The 13809-nt window shown below is 29.5% G+C and overlaps 4 protein-coding genes across 7 annotated transcripts; 2 read left to right on the top strand and 2 right to left on the bottom strand.

The window, feature by feature from the left end:
- Positions 1 to 3331: 3331 nt before the first annotated feature.
- Positions 3332 to 6732, bottom strand: LOC122577225 (dehydrodolichyl diphosphate synthase complex subunit Nus1). Its single transcript, XM_043748379.1, has 4 exons — positions 6251 to 6732; positions 4821 to 4940; positions 4456 to 4705; positions 3332 to 4369 (listed from the first exon to the last, which is right to left on the bottom strand). The coding sequence occupies exons 1-4, from the start codon at positions 6543 to 6545 to the stop codon at positions 4279 to 4281; spliced, it is 756 nt and encodes a 251-aa protein (XP_043604314.1). The 5' UTR covers positions 6546 to 6732; the 3' UTR covers positions 3332 to 4278.
- Positions 6733 to 6863: 131 nt separating this feature from the next.
- Positions 6864 to 8938, top strand: LOC122577226 (H/ACA ribonucleoprotein complex subunit 1). 2 transcript variants are annotated; one of them, XM_043748381.1, is made up of 4 exons: positions 6864 to 7121; positions 8011 to 8141; positions 8201 to 8441; positions 8521 to 8938. In XM_043748381.1, exons 2-4 carry the CDS (start codon positions 8029 to 8031, stop codon positions 8785 to 8787), a joined length of 621 nt encoding a protein of 206 aa, XP_043604316.1. In that variant the 5' UTR covers positions 6864 to 7121; positions 8011 to 8028; the 3' UTR covers positions 8788 to 8938. The 2 variants fall into 2 exon arrangements, with proteins under 2 accessions (XP_043604316.1, XP_043604315.1); XM_043748380.1 differs by lacking the exon at positions 6864 to 7121 and adding an exon at positions 7545 to 7902.
- On the bottom strand, positions 8906 to 11444 carry LOC122577224 (la-related protein 7). 3 transcript variants are annotated; one of them, XM_043748376.1, is made up of 6 exons: positions 11308 to 11444; positions 10885 to 11200; positions 10460 to 10806; positions 9495 to 10391; positions 9258 to 9402; positions 8906 to 9197 (listed from the first exon to the last, which is right to left on the bottom strand). In XM_043748376.1, the coding sequence occupies exons 2-6, from the start codon at positions 11132 to 11134 to the stop codon at positions 9046 to 9048; spliced, it is 1791 nt and encodes a 596-aa protein (XP_043604311.1). In that variant the 5' UTR covers positions 11135 to 11200; positions 11308 to 11444; the 3' UTR covers positions 8906 to 9045. The 3 variants fall into 3 exon arrangements, with proteins under 3 accessions (XP_043604311.1, XP_043604313.1, XP_043604312.1); XM_043748378.1 differs by having other exon boundaries at positions 11377 to 11444; XM_043748377.1 differs by having other exon boundaries at positions 11266 to 11405.
- Positions 11445 to 11697: 253 nt separating this feature from the next.
- On the top strand, positions 11698 to 13749 carry LOC122577291 (26S proteasome regulatory subunit 6B). The gene is made up of 6 exons (XM_043748540.1): positions 11698 to 11871; positions 12070 to 12162; positions 12260 to 12593; positions 12668 to 12871; positions 12965 to 13229; positions 13304 to 13749. The coding sequence occupies exons 1-6, from the start codon at positions 11839 to 11841 to the stop codon at positions 13620 to 13622; spliced, it is 1248 nt and encodes a 415-aa protein (XP_043604475.1). The 5' UTR covers positions 11698 to 11838; the 3' UTR covers positions 13623 to 13749.
- Positions 13750 to 13809: the final 60 nt, after the last annotated feature.

Below are 13809 nucleotides of genomic sequence, written 5' to 3'. Positions count from 1 at the left end.
GTATCCCAGTCTTTGCATACTAACAGACGTATTTTGTGTAATTCTGATAATTGTTCATTAATTTTGTTGATAAGTATTTTTGCAGTCCGATGGGGTCCCTGGCCCCACGCTTACAGTATCATTAGCGTGAAAGTAAACACCCCTGGTTCTACAATAGCACTATAATGAGACATGACTATTTTGATTGTAAAATTTGAAAAAATCTGAAAATATAGATAAACATTATAAAACATTTACTGCAAACATATATCTCATTGAAATTTAAAATCTGTTTGGTTTTACCGATTTATGTGTTTATTATTCATCCATATTGCATTTGCTTTGGACAAACTCTGTTTGGTAAAGATTAATTTTTGGATATTTGAGTAAATATTTGTGTTTAATTTAAAGGTGAACAGTTATAATTTATGTCTAATATTTTCTTCTAGAATTGCTTTCCATTTATGTTGTATTTAATTTTATTGGCTCTATTTGGTGGATGGATCTTTGGAGAAATATCGGAAATTTGAATAAATATTTATACTCCACGAGAATTTCTATGTTATTGAAATATTGTAATAATTTATATAACTGTCTTTTTTTTCATTCCATATTCAGTTTGGATAGAAGAATTTCATATTCGAGATTTGTGATTCTATAATAAATGGTTATACAAAAAGCTACTTGAAGTTTGCATAAAGATTTAAATGAATATTCACGTATTTATTTTTCATCGTTTGTTTTGTATTTGTTTTTCATTCGTGCCACCCTTTCCACCGATTACTATCACTTCCGTGACATTTTAGTGTAGCACCTAAAAAGAAGGATTCCTTGTCCTAAACACGCTTCGATTTTACTTACTGTTGATTTAGATCGATTTTTTATTTTTAAATATTTCTTTTTTTTTTTTACCGATTTCTCGACCCAAAAATGGTTCTGAGAATTATTTTTGTCGATAAAAAGCTATGAAAGTCAAAATTAGTAAAATTGCAAGGAATATTAACTATTAATTTTGTTCATTCTTATTCTTTTTACGAAAAAGCATTTTCTTCCTTTTATTCTTTTCTAATACTAATACTAATTCTAATATTCTTAAACGCTTTATTATAGTTTTCAAGTAGACGAGAAAAATATAAAAAAATTCAAAGGAAGAAATATTATAAAAGGCGAAAGGGTGTATACATATTTCTTTAGTAGATGGAAGTTTTCATGCATCGGGGATGAAGTGCAACAGGTAGAGGCACTTGTTTTCTAGGGGTGAATCTGGGTCACTTGTTTTCCATCATGACACAACAATCGCGACACAGGTGCGAATGTTTCCTTCTTGTTTGATATATGTATTTCTTAAATGTTTTGGATCGTCTTCCACTAGTCGCGGGAATGGGGAAACATAACGAAGGGGCATTTAACTTTGCGTAAATCTCGAGTGCAATAAATCTGAATCATAAGATTCATTCGTCATCTTTCCAATTTAACCTATACTTAATTTTGCTAAAACGATTACTAAGTATCTTTTAAATTCGAATTAAAACATTGTTTAATTAAAATCTCTTATATACAGAGGGGTATATTATACAATATACCCCTTAGCTTAAATGTGTGCATCAAAATGTGTGTGACTTCTACAAGATCGATTCTTCTTTCTCTACTTCCGGATAAAATGAACCTAATAAACGAGTGCGCACAAATTCCATAGAGTAGGGAAAAGGTGTAGAAGAGAAATAATGACATATTTGGAAAACAAATCGAATTCTTACAAATTATATCAATAACAGTTGACATTGAACGAAGTTTACGGATTATCGAATTAGTGATTTCTGCTTTAACGTTTGAAGGACATAAGTATAACAACATCGGAACTTCCGGTAGTGCGCAAGTATTCCCCAATCTGACTCGAGGATAAACTTTAAAGTATTCAGACGCAATTCTTGAAGACGTGATTGCGTCTCCAGAAAAGTTAGCTGGCTTTTATTCCTGTCGTTCTTTCTTATGTCCTCTTCCACTTCCTTCCTCTCCCTCCTGTCCTTTCTCTCCCACGTAGATGTACAGCGTATATAAGTACAATATAGCGCAGTTTATCTTGAAAAATGGTTGTTTCCCTGCTCGCCAACAACCATTGTATATACATACTTGCTGTATGGACCAAAAAGCCGGACTGACATCTTTAAAAGTATATAATCCGATGTTAAGCCTACGTACGTCTAGGTATCATAGACAGTCTACTGAGAATTTTATATTTGGATGACATCGATGGTGAACGATACAGATCAATTAAAGAAATAGTTTAGATACTTACTATTTAATTGGCCATTTTAATTTTTTAAGTTAGAAGGTTAGGTTAAGTTAAAAAGTTACGTTTGGCCGTAATTCGACTAATTTGATTTTTCTTTTCGCTTTCCAATGTAAAACATAATGAGTCGGTAGAAATGTACCGACTAGTGAACGACTAGTTAAGCCGATTATCCGGCCACTTTTGTAGTCAACAATTAGTCGGCAAAAAAAGCCGATTGATCGGCCTTAAATTTTTAGTATTATTGATAACTTGATAAGATATACAAATAGAAGTGCAATGTTCTTCCTTTACTGTCTTTAATATGATTTTAATACTTTTTAATATGTAGTAATATAGTATACTTACTTATATGTACATATTTGTATATAACATAATTATTATATAAAAATTAAAAATAATAATTAGTATTTAATTAGTAATAAATTAGTATAAAATAAACTAAGTAAAGACCAATTAATATACTATAAGTACCTATTAATAAACTATTAACTTTGGTAATTATATCTTAATTTTATCAGAACAAAGACTTCAATAAATATAACAATGTTAAAAAATTTATTTTCGAGTTTGTAATAATAAACAATCATAAATTTGACGCGTTTTGTAAAGGCGTTTGAAAATCATCGGCAAAGACGTCAGCTTATTGAGAGTCGGTTAATCGGTTAGTCAGATAGTTGCTAAATCTCTAATGATATGTTTAATATAGAAACAGATTGATGAATACCATTTCTGAACCTAATATAATTAGTGTTCTTTAAAGAAGATCTTATCATAGATATAATATGTAATATTTAGAGAAGTAACTATGAAAGAAAAATTAACAGTTGAATGATCAAAACTAACAAAAAATTGATCATTTAGTAGAATATACATGTAGAATTTACATGGTTGTTGATTTTATGTTCTTAATTTACAAGCAAATAATAACAAACAAACAATAATGCTCACTTAAGAGTACCTAAATGATACAAATGACCTGATTATAATCACATATAATTCAATTAAAGTTTCTAAAACCATTAAGGAATAGAAAGGATTGTTAAATAAGTAATACAAGGCTTATGCAAAAACGAATTATATTTATATTTTAGGAATTTGATTCCACAATAGGCAATTTTTTACGAGACAAATACCACAGACAAAAGTAAAAATCTTGTCATCATTTTAATATCAAAATATTTGTGTGCATGGTCATTTTAGAAATAAACAATTATATATGTATATATGGAATGTTACCGTCTTAGTAAATAAAATGCAACAGCTGCCAAGATTTTAATTTCATAATATGTTTATTCATAAAGCGTGAGTGCTCCTGGTCCTTGTTTAGAAAATATAAATAAAGTTAAAAGAAGAGTGATATATTAGTTAAACTTTAAAAAATTGATCAACGTGATGTACTAAAATTTTACCTTAGCTATCTAAATTTATTTGTACTTGAGTTTAAATCAATATACTTTCCTCTTTAAAATGTTATCACTTTTTTAATAGTCCACTTATCACTCCTCTTTGTATTTTTTAAAATTATATTTTATTTAGCATTAACACACTATTGATATAGTATATTAAAACTAAATAAACCAAAATCTTTAATTAATTGAGGAGAAAAACAAAATATCACATTCCTTATGTTTCTCTCCATTTTTTATGGTATTAACTTATGGCAGGACAATTATTTTGCATAATTAAAAGTACAATTAAAATGTTTCGCTTCTACAGCATTTTGTGGAATCTTCTTTTCTTATTTATGAGAAACTCTTCAAGTTAAGTTACCTAAATTCCTTCTTATCGGTAAACGTTAAAATCGGTTCATGAAACGACACTTGTGCCACACATGTAGCCATTATAAGTTTATTTAGCACGCAACCACTTATAAAATAGTATCTGTAAATTATTTTAAATTCAGTCTTTGTAAAAAATGTCCTTAGAAGCTATATTTTGTTTCACATTTGTTTGTTTCTTCTTGTTTTTGGATACAAAAACTTTTCGCAAATGAACAACAATTCCAGTTATTTTCCGAATCGTTGTTCGCATTTACTATATTTTTCTAACAGATACGCGAAATCCTTTGCAGATAAACTAACGTGTAAAGGTAACGTGCTGAAATAAAAAATACATATTATTACAAATTGAATGTAAAAAATGTTGAAGAATACGAAAACTATATATGATCGAAATAAACTTACTAGAATTCTGTTATTCGTGTTTGCCATGGCAAGACACCGTACGTGGAACAAAGGCGACCATATATTAGTCCCATATCAGGGTCCGGAATTCCCCTTGAATTTAATTTCTCATTAAGTAAATCGATATTTATTTCTTCCGGCTTAATTGTCCCTGTGACGACAGCTTCAGCTAATGTTTTTGTTAACGATACTATTTCTTTTTTTCCATCTGATGCGCACAACAAAGATATCCGCGTTTTCAATTTGAAGTCTATAAATTAGGGAGAACGATACATATGTACATTACCATGTTCACCAGCATTATAGAATTAGATCCTATTCAATATATTATTAATTATAACAAATTATTTGTATAGGAAACGTACCGGTTATTCCATTTTGTGTGAATCCTGCATTTGGTTTACTCCAACTGATACGATCCAGTAAATCAGGCCGTCTTTTTGCGAGTTCGTATTTCAATAAATTTTCATTTCGGACTAAGTAACCTATAACAACAAAAATCATTACAAGTATACCATTAATTTTAAATATGATGTAATTAGCAACAAAATTTAATTATAAAATTCATTTTCTAATAACTTTCTAATTGTAAAACATTTTATGAATTCTTTTTATTGATTTAGTAACAAAGCAATAGTTGAATAATATATCATATAATATGTATCTTTTTAATAGCAAGATTAATCGAATTCGAATATACTATCGCACGCATACTCGATTTGTCCTTGAGACTAGATAAGACTAAGTAAACTTTATATTTAGTTCTAAATATGCGAAAATTATTTAGCATTACATTTTTTCAAATAATTACATTTTTAACTTATAAAATAAGTTTACATTGTTACAATTGAATATTTGTTGTATAATTTGTACTAAAAATTCTAGAAAATCAAATCCATTTAATGCATTATTATTATTTTATTATTGAATTTTTGTTAAAAAATTATACAATTTTTAAATATACTTTTGTGCAAACTATTAATAGATAAGTAATAATGGAACTTTAGTTAGTAGATAATATAATCAACAGCTTATGATAAGTTTTGTAATATGTTTTCAAAAACAATTTTTGTATGGAAATATGTTTGCAAAAAATTATTTAAATAAACTAAGAATATATGTAAATCATGATAGAAGTTTATAAAAATGTTGCATTATTACTACATTTAGCATTAGAATAAAGCATTTTACAATATACGTTTTATGATTTTTTTTAAATCCACATATCAAAAAGAATTGACACGAAATTAAAGAAAATAAAGAAAATTAATCCTAGAAGGGGAACTTTAATTTAAGTTAATGCCAAGATATATTTCGATTTTGAGGTTAGAATAAATACTCTATGAAATAAATATGTATGCAGAAAAATATTAACAATACAAAGATATGCTCAATTAGTTACGTGAAAAACTTTATAAGATCAACTAACTGAAAACATTAGTTCTACTAAAAATTTAAATAATAGTTAAGCTTAAGATAAGATTTAAGTCATGAAGTACTCCAAATTTAAGTTGACAGAACCATTGTTTCTACATTCTTTTACCAAAAAGGAGTACCTTAATTACATGTTCCGCTTCTATCTTCTTTGCATATAAATTTTTCTGAAACCAGATATGACATTGACAAATCTAAAATAATTAACAGAATATTTATCTCTTGGAATTTAGATAGAATGACTGGCATAAAAAGATGAGATTCATATAGATTCATATATCTTCTTATTTAGAAAAGTAAGAAAATATATTAATGATAGGAGCAATGACATTGTAAAGCAATAAACAAAAATGAAAATTACCACTGATGTCAAAGAAACTGATGTAAGGTATACCAAGGGTAATACACCATCCAATAATTCGTATGCAGTCAAAAACAGTGTCCTCCTTCGCGCCGAAAATGATCACTAAATGCCTTGGTAGCTTTTTCATTTCGTTCGCGACACGCATCAGCATTTCAGTTTCTGTCCTTAGGTTCTCACGGTACCAGATTTCGGTACACTTGCGATGAACAATCATACAGCAATTATAAAACCCGGCAAATAAGTCACATGAAAAGTGGATTAGTGTTAGTAACATGCGAAATACTGTGAACATTATAACGTCCGATGATCGTCTAGTCTATGTAACATAATCACACAAGACTGGTCGTGATTTTAATGTTGAAACAAAATTTTTCAAAACTACCCGGGGATGGTCACGAGGAAGATTATGCACGTAGCCACTGACACTGACCCGTCTAGCAGACGGTCACCGTCACCTCACGTGCACCTGCTTACGCCAAATGATAAACGCACCCTTCTGTCGACAAGAAGCATTAAAACATATCATGTTGGCCGCCAAGTTACATAGAGCATGGGCACATTTTGTCGCCTAGTTACTTTATATACTTTCGTTAAATAACGAATTATGACAATGGGATATATTTTAAATTGATCTGTAATGACCCTTCCCTATCTTATCTAAACGAAAGCTAAACTGCACTACATATAATTGCACTATTTGAAGTAAAAGTGAAGATGGCGTGTAGTTCATTTTTACTGCTAGTAACAATGTGTAAGAGGTTAGCATATTAAATGATACGAATTTCCAATATAAATAATGGCATGGCACATTTGCGAATTAAATAAACGGTAGTAATGGTCATATCATCACAGGAACAATTGAAAAAATGTAAGCCTGATGTCGTTTAGGCGATGTTATTTGTATTGATGTAATGTACTCAAAGGAGTGTTATAAAATTACGGCTAAAAGATAGTTGGATACTAAACTGATCTTTATTGAACTGTATCTGTAATACATCGGAAATACTAAATAAAAAATTTAACATGTTGAATATTCAAATATTAAAATGTTAATTATTACGTCGTAATTATTCTTACTTTTCAGGTTATGTTTAATTCATTAGTATTTGTTTCAAATTACAAATACATATATTATAGTGAAAAAAGCTAAAATATTTTGAATGTATATTGTGTATTCACTAATACTTATTTACAAAATGGCGGCATAAATAGCAGAATATAGTGTACATAAAAAAAATAGTATACAGAAAGTTAGGTGTAATGAAAATTGATATCAAACTTGAATTTAAAAATACAAAATATGATAAAAATTACGTTAATTTTGTAAACAAAATAATCCACAATATTATTCTATTTATGTAATTAATACCTTAAACTCTTTTAAATCATTTCATTCAAGTACTACATGCCGTGTTAGATCACTACATGCTCATAACGTGCATGCGCAGACTATGATCGTAAATGTAAACTGTAGCTTACGGAAGGGAATGCCGCTATTTTGTAATAACAGAGTGTAATTACAGTTATATAAACATAGTGACAAAGTTAATTCTGATATGTTGTACAATTAACAACTTGAATTATAAAAGATATCGTATAATTGCATAGAGATAGAAATATTATCATTTTATTGACCATAACTTTTACAGGTTAGGCACGTGGTTGTACTCTACATTCTTACTTTTGTGAAGTTATGTATTTTTCGTACATAATCTTATATGTATTTTTAAGTTAACAATAGAATGAATTATTTTCAGTATTTATAAAATAAAAAAATGTCATTCCGAGGTCGTGGTGGTGGCGGCGGATTTGGTAAAGGGGGAGGTCGTGGTGGAAGAGGTGGAGGAGGATTCCGAGGAGGCCGTGGTGGTGATAGAGGTGGAAGAGGGTAATTATTACATTTCATACTTTCTCACTAGATATATAATAATGATTCATATATTATAGATATGATCAAGGTCCACCAGAACAAGTGACTCCATTAGGACATTTTACATGGACGGTTCAAGATGACTTAGTTGCTAAAGTAGATATAGAACAAGTACCCTTCTTTAATGCTCCAATTTATACAGAAAACAAACAACAAATTGGAAAAATAGATGAAATATTTGGCAACATTAGAGATTACTATGTGTCTATAAAATTATCTGAAAATATAAAGGCATCCAGCTTTCAAAAGGATGCACAGGTATATACTTTTTTTTATATATATGAATCAAACTTAACAACTATTTTCCATTAATTATTACTACTGTACTCCATTATAGCTATTCATAGATCCAGCTAAATTATTACCTTTACAAAGGTTTTTGCCTAAACCTCCTGGTTCTGTACAAAAGAGAGGAGGTGGAGGTGGACGTGGAGCAAAAAGAGGTGGTGGAGGACATGGTGGTGGACGAGGTGGTGGTAGACCATCATTTGGACGTGGTGGAGGTTTTGGAAGAGGAGGTGGTGGCGGTGGTTTTAAAGGACGTGGAGGAGGAGGATTTGGACGTAATGACTCTGGCAGAAGTCGCGGAAGGGGAAGATGGTAGAAAATTAAAACTGCAGATGGATTTTTATATAAAGACGTATTAAATGATAAAAATTCCTTAATTTCATTAAAAAGACTTAAATATAGATAATTTTTAAAATACATAGCTGAAAGAATCATAATGTAAACAATATATGATTTATTTGTAACAATGCTGTTGGATATTATTTATCATTTCTGTTTTTATAACTTCATGATATAAAACCACCTGTTTTATATACAATCCTTAAATATATTTGACAGGAAAGAGTCTCTAAGTTTACACTTCATCGAATTTGATATGCTTCCCAAGTTCTTTTTCTGCCTTTTTTAGTAATTTATTCCTTCCTCTCTGTTTGATTTTTACTTTTTTACTCAATTTTTCTTCTCTGTCATGCAAGATTTTATCCCAATACACTTTTTCCTCTTCACCTACACAATAGGACATAAATGAAATTACTTCCTACTAAAATATTTACAACATTCTCTTACCTTCTAATATTCTCATATTTCTTTCCTCATCAGACTTTTGTATAAATGCTTGTGCAGCTTCACTTGTATCACATCTTACATAAGCAAAACAAGAACCATCTTCAATATCTATATATTTTACAGAACTATTATTTTTTAATTCCATCTAAAAAGATTAAAATATATAAAAATTATATATATATATTTATTTACTTTTTACTCACATTATATCTTTATGTTCGACATATATATATATACCTTTAAACTTTTTGGATCTGTACATGGTTTATCCATTTCAATTTTAACTATAACTCCTGATGTAAATGAGAAACGACATGCAGATGTACTATTTTGTTTCCTCATTTTGTCCTCATCATTTTCTACCCTTTCAGGTTTATTTTTTTCATAATTCGACCACTGGCTCCATCTTGTTTTTCTTAAATGTTGTTTGAGTTGTTTCATCTTACTTCTCTGTAATTCTAAGTATTTATTCCTAAGACATTTCCAGTCCTTCTTAGCCATAACTTGTAATCCTATACTATAACTAAAATCTTCCAATTTACTTTGCTTCTTCCGCTTTTTTCTTTTCTTTTTCTTTTCATTTGTATTTTCTTGTTCTTTATTATTTAGAATAGTACTGTCATCAATTACCATTTGTTCATTTTCATCACAATTATCTGATACTTGTTCTTCCTTTATAGGCACATTCCTCTCACATTTATTTAATTTTCTTTGTGTACCTTCCAAAAAAACATCACTTTGTTTTTCATTACTTGATTCTATTTCCCCACTATGTAAATCACTGGGATTTTTCAGCTTTTTCTTTTTACTTTTTATCAGTTCACTCTCCATTTGCTCTTCTGTTTCACCTGGTTCTGCAGATTCTGTATCTGAGTGTTTTCTTTTTTTTGCTTTCTTTTTATTGTTATTATCATGATTTTCTGAAGTATTATTGATGTTTGTATGCATCTGCTGCTCATTACTTTTATCTGTTTCAGTGTCTTCCAATTTTTCATTAGCAGCAGTATTTTCAGGACAGATACTTTTCTCATTTCCTAATGTCATATTTTTTTCTGTATTATCAAATGTAGTAATGCTTAGAAGTTTATCAGGAGTTGTATATGATGGTAAAACGCAGCCTTTTTTTTCAAATGCCTGAAATATATTAATTCAATAGTATAAAGTAATTAAAAATTTTCCATTGTTATATATGTTCCTCTTACCTTTAAACAGTTTTTAGCACTTTCAATTGTATCATACTCTACAAATGCAAATCCTTTTATCTTTTTATTATTTTTAAATCGTGGAATAGAAACATATACAACTTGACCATATTGAGAAAATATTGAACTCAGTGTTTCATGATCTGCATCAGGAGGTAAATTTTGTACGTAAACTGTACATTCATCAGTGTTTTCTTTTGGTGCTATTGGTGTTATACGTCGTATTTTCATACCATCTTCAGATAACGATAATATTGTAGATGCTTGTACACCTTTAGATATCCTGTTTATATCAGTAGTCAATTCTCTTATTTTATTAAATTTTAGAAAAACACTGAGGTCCACATCTGAAATATTCAAAGATAGAATTTTAAAATGTCAAATGACAATTAATAATGTCATAATGTTAACATTATAATTCTTACATGGATCTTCTTTAACTAAATTACTTAAAAATCTATCTTTACTTAGATTTGCATCACTAAAGTAAAATTCCATTTGTTTCAGTATTGCAGCATGCAGTGCCTTTTTCCTAAGCCTGGGTTTTCCTCTAGAAATGCTTGTAACTTTATTAACTGTTTCTATACGCGAGTCTTCCACTGATTTCTGCACTTGCGGTACAGGAACTCTCTCTGAATCTAGCTCCATATCAGACTGTTGTTCTTCCATCACCATTGTTATTTAAAAATTTGTATAACTGATGATGAACAACTACGTATAATTTCTCCTATTACCAAGTATCTGTAAAGAATAACAGAAATGTAACTTTCAAACTTAAGCAAATGTTTCGTACTTATCTCAGACACCTTTTAAAACTAGAATAATACTAAGAATATTCAATATCTTACAATACGTATATAGCACTTGAAAAAAAAATGAAATTTGTTACGCATACAATCCAAATTCTAAACGTTTACCGGTTGAGAAACCTTGTAAACATAAAGCCAAGCCTGAAATCACGCAAATTGCAGTCAGAATATCTGAGGAACTATATAGGATTATTTTAAGGATGCCAAAATGTTTAAAAATCACAAATTTATAGGGAATTTATTTTGTCATTTTAGGGACCTTTAAAACTTTAATCGTCAGACATTACAATTATTTAGTTGAACAAATATATATATTGCTGTAAAAAGTAGATTAACATATACGATTTAAAAATAATTTTCAACGAATGTTTTATTATCTGTACCAATAAAATTCATAATATTTTAGACATTTGTCTTTATTTGACTTCCTTTCTGTAGTCGATTAAGTAGTTAATGGTAGCCACTCCTGACATATATGTATAATCATTGAACTGAACTGTTCAAGAACCTCAAGTCATTCGTTGATTTGTATGTCGGGTGCAATTAATTAAAGAAATTCTATTTAAAACAATGGATGAAATGGGTATTATTCTGCCTGATAAGGTATATATATTTCTATTCAGATTTTCTTCCAAAATTACAAAACAGAGAAATAAACGGTTAAGAGTTATCGTTGAACTTAAAATTATTCACTGTAACCTCAATTTTTATTCCACTTAATTGTTATGTATTGTTATTTATAATAAAAATTCCTCGTACTTTTGTTGTGACATATGTAATATTTCTTTTGTTAAATTTTAGGATGTTGGAGAGATGGATTGCAAACCTGTAAGTGGACATTATACTGGTGCTGGTGATGAACTAGATGTTGAAGATCTGTATACGAAGTACAAGGTAGGAAAATTTGATATTCTACTCCTCTATATACTTCTTTGCTTATGTATATATATTTAATTAATATATGAACATAATAATAATTTTATATTTATAGAAACTACAAAGAATGCTAGAATTTCTCGAAGTTCAAGAAGAATATATCAAAGATGAACAACGTAATTTGAAAAAAGAATATTTACATGCTCAAGAAGAAGTAAAGCGCATACAAAGTGTGCCTTTGGTTATTGGACAATTCTTAGAAGCTGTAGACCAAAACACTGGTATTGTAGGTTCTACTACAGGCTCTAATTATTATGTACGGATTTTATCTACAATTGATAGAGAGCTGTTAAAGCCTTCTGCAAGTGTAGCTCTTCATAAACATAGCAATGCTTTAGTAGATGTTCTACCACCAGAAGCTGATTCAAGTATTTCAATGTTGCAAGCAGGTACTTTATTTTATTGTTAGCAATTTAAAAAATTATGGAAAGAATAGTGTTTCATGTATTATTTTATTTTATAGATGAAAAACCTGATATTCAATATAGTGACATTGGAGGCATGGACATGCAAAAACAAGAGATTAGAGAAGCAGTAGAACTACCTTTAACTCATTTTGAATTGTATAAACAAATTGGAATCGATCCACCAAGAGGTGTGTTAATGTATGGTCCCCCTGGATGTGGTAAAACTATGCTTGCAAAAGCTGTAGCTAGACATACCACTGGTATGTATCATTTTCAGTGTTATATATTTTAAGAACATTTGAATAAACGGTATACTTAACTTCTTCTAACTTAGTACAATTAATATTTTTTAGCTGCATTTATTCGCGTAGTAGGATCAGAATTCGTACAGAAATACTTAGGTGAAGGACCAAGGATGGTCAGAGATGTCTTCCGTCTAGCCAAAGAAAATTCGCCAGCTATAATTTTCGTTGATGAAATCGATGCTATAGCTACAAAAAGGTTTGATGCACAGACTGGTGCTGACCGCGAAGTTCAACGTATTCTTTTGGAACTGCTTAATCAGATGGATGGTTTTGATCAAACTACTAATGTTAAAGTTATTATGGCTACAAATAGGTACGATTTTGATCTTTATTGTTATCTTTATAAAAAGTAATTCATATAAATACAATGATCCATCTTCTTTTTAGGGCCGATACATTAGATCCTGCATTGTTACGTCCTGGCAGGTTAGATCGAAAAATCGAATTTCCTCTACCTGATCGTCGTCAAAAACGTTTGATTTTTTCGACAATTACGGCGAAAATGAATCTGAGCGAAGAAGTAGATCTTGAAGATTATGTAGCACGACCAGATAGAATTTCTGGTGCAGATATTAACGCAATTTGCCAAGAAGCAGGAATGCACGCAGTTCGTGAGAATCGATATATAGTCCTAGCGAAAGATTTCGAGAAGGGCTATAAAAATAATATTAAAAAGGATGAATCTGAACACGAATTCTATAAATAATTAGGGAGAAACCCTAATAGTAATACTATGCGCCATTTACATTTTATGATCACATATGTATTTGCAAATTTATGTATTGCTATAAATCCAATAATCAATATACGTTTATACAATTTTTGTCTTATCAGTTACACACATTATTAGTTATCTGTCTCAGTTCACGAATTTTCAGTTATTTAGAAACATA

Source organism: Bombus pyrosoma, linkage group LG18 (genome assembly GCF_014825855.1).
Source record: "Bombus pyrosoma isolate SC7728 linkage group LG18, ASM1482585v1, whole genome shotgun sequence".
NCBI lineage: Eukaryota > Metazoa > Arthropoda > Insecta > Hymenoptera > Apidae > Bombus > Bombus pyrosoma.
Note: the sequence above shows the minus strand (reverse complement) of the source record. Positions and strands in the feature narration are given on the sequence as shown.

Excerpts from the sequence above, each read along its gene's own strand:
- LOC122577225 (XM_043748379.1), bottom strand. The coding sequence starts at position 6,545 with ATGTTCACAGTATTTCGCATGTTACTAACACTAATCCACTTTTCATGT. Across the intron at positions 4,706-4,820 it reads CACACAAAATGGAATAACCG|ACTTCAAATTGAAAACGCGG; the intron begins GTACGTTTCCTA and ends CCTAATTTATAG. Across the intron at positions 4,370-4,455 it reads ACACGAATAACAGAATTCTA|CACGTTACCTTTACACGTTA; the intron begins GTAAGTTTATTT and ends TTTTTATTTCAG.
- LOC122577226 (XM_043748381.1), top strand. The coding sequence starts at position 8,029 with ATGTCATTCCGAGGTCGTGGTGGTGGCGGCGGATTTGGTAAAGGGGGA. Across the intron at positions 8,142-8,200 it reads GGTGATAGAGGTGGAAGAGG|ATATGATCAAGGTCCACCAG; the intron begins GTAATTATTACA and ends CATATATTATAG. Across the intron at positions 8,442-8,520 it reads GCTTTCAAAAGGATGCACAG|CTATTCATAGATCCAGCTAA; the intron begins GTATATACTTTT and ends ACTCCATTATAG.
- LOC122577224 (XM_043748376.1), bottom strand. The coding sequence starts at position 11,134 with ATGGTGATGGAAGAACAACAGTCTGATATGGAGCTAGATTCAGAGAGA. Across the intron at positions 10,392-10,459 it reads GTGCTAAAAACTGTTTAAAG|GCATTTGAAAAAAAAGGCTG; the intron begins GTAAGAGGAACA and ends AATATATTTCAG. Across the intron at positions 9,403-9,494 it reads CAGATCCAAAAAGTTTAAAG|ATGGAATTAAAAAATAATAG; the intron begins GTATATATATAT and ends TAATCTTTTTAG.
- LOC122577291 (XM_043748540.1), top strand. The coding sequence starts at position 11,839 with ATGGATGAAATGGGTATTATTCTGCCTGATAAG. Across the intron at positions 12,872-12,964 it reads TGTAGCTAGACATACCACTG|CTGCATTTATTCGCGTAGTA; the intron begins GTATGTATCATT and ends AATATTTTTTAG. Across the intron at positions 13,230-13,303 it reads GTTATTATGGCTACAAATAG|GGCCGATACATTAGATCCTG; the intron begins GTACGATTTTGA and ends TCTTCTTTTTAG.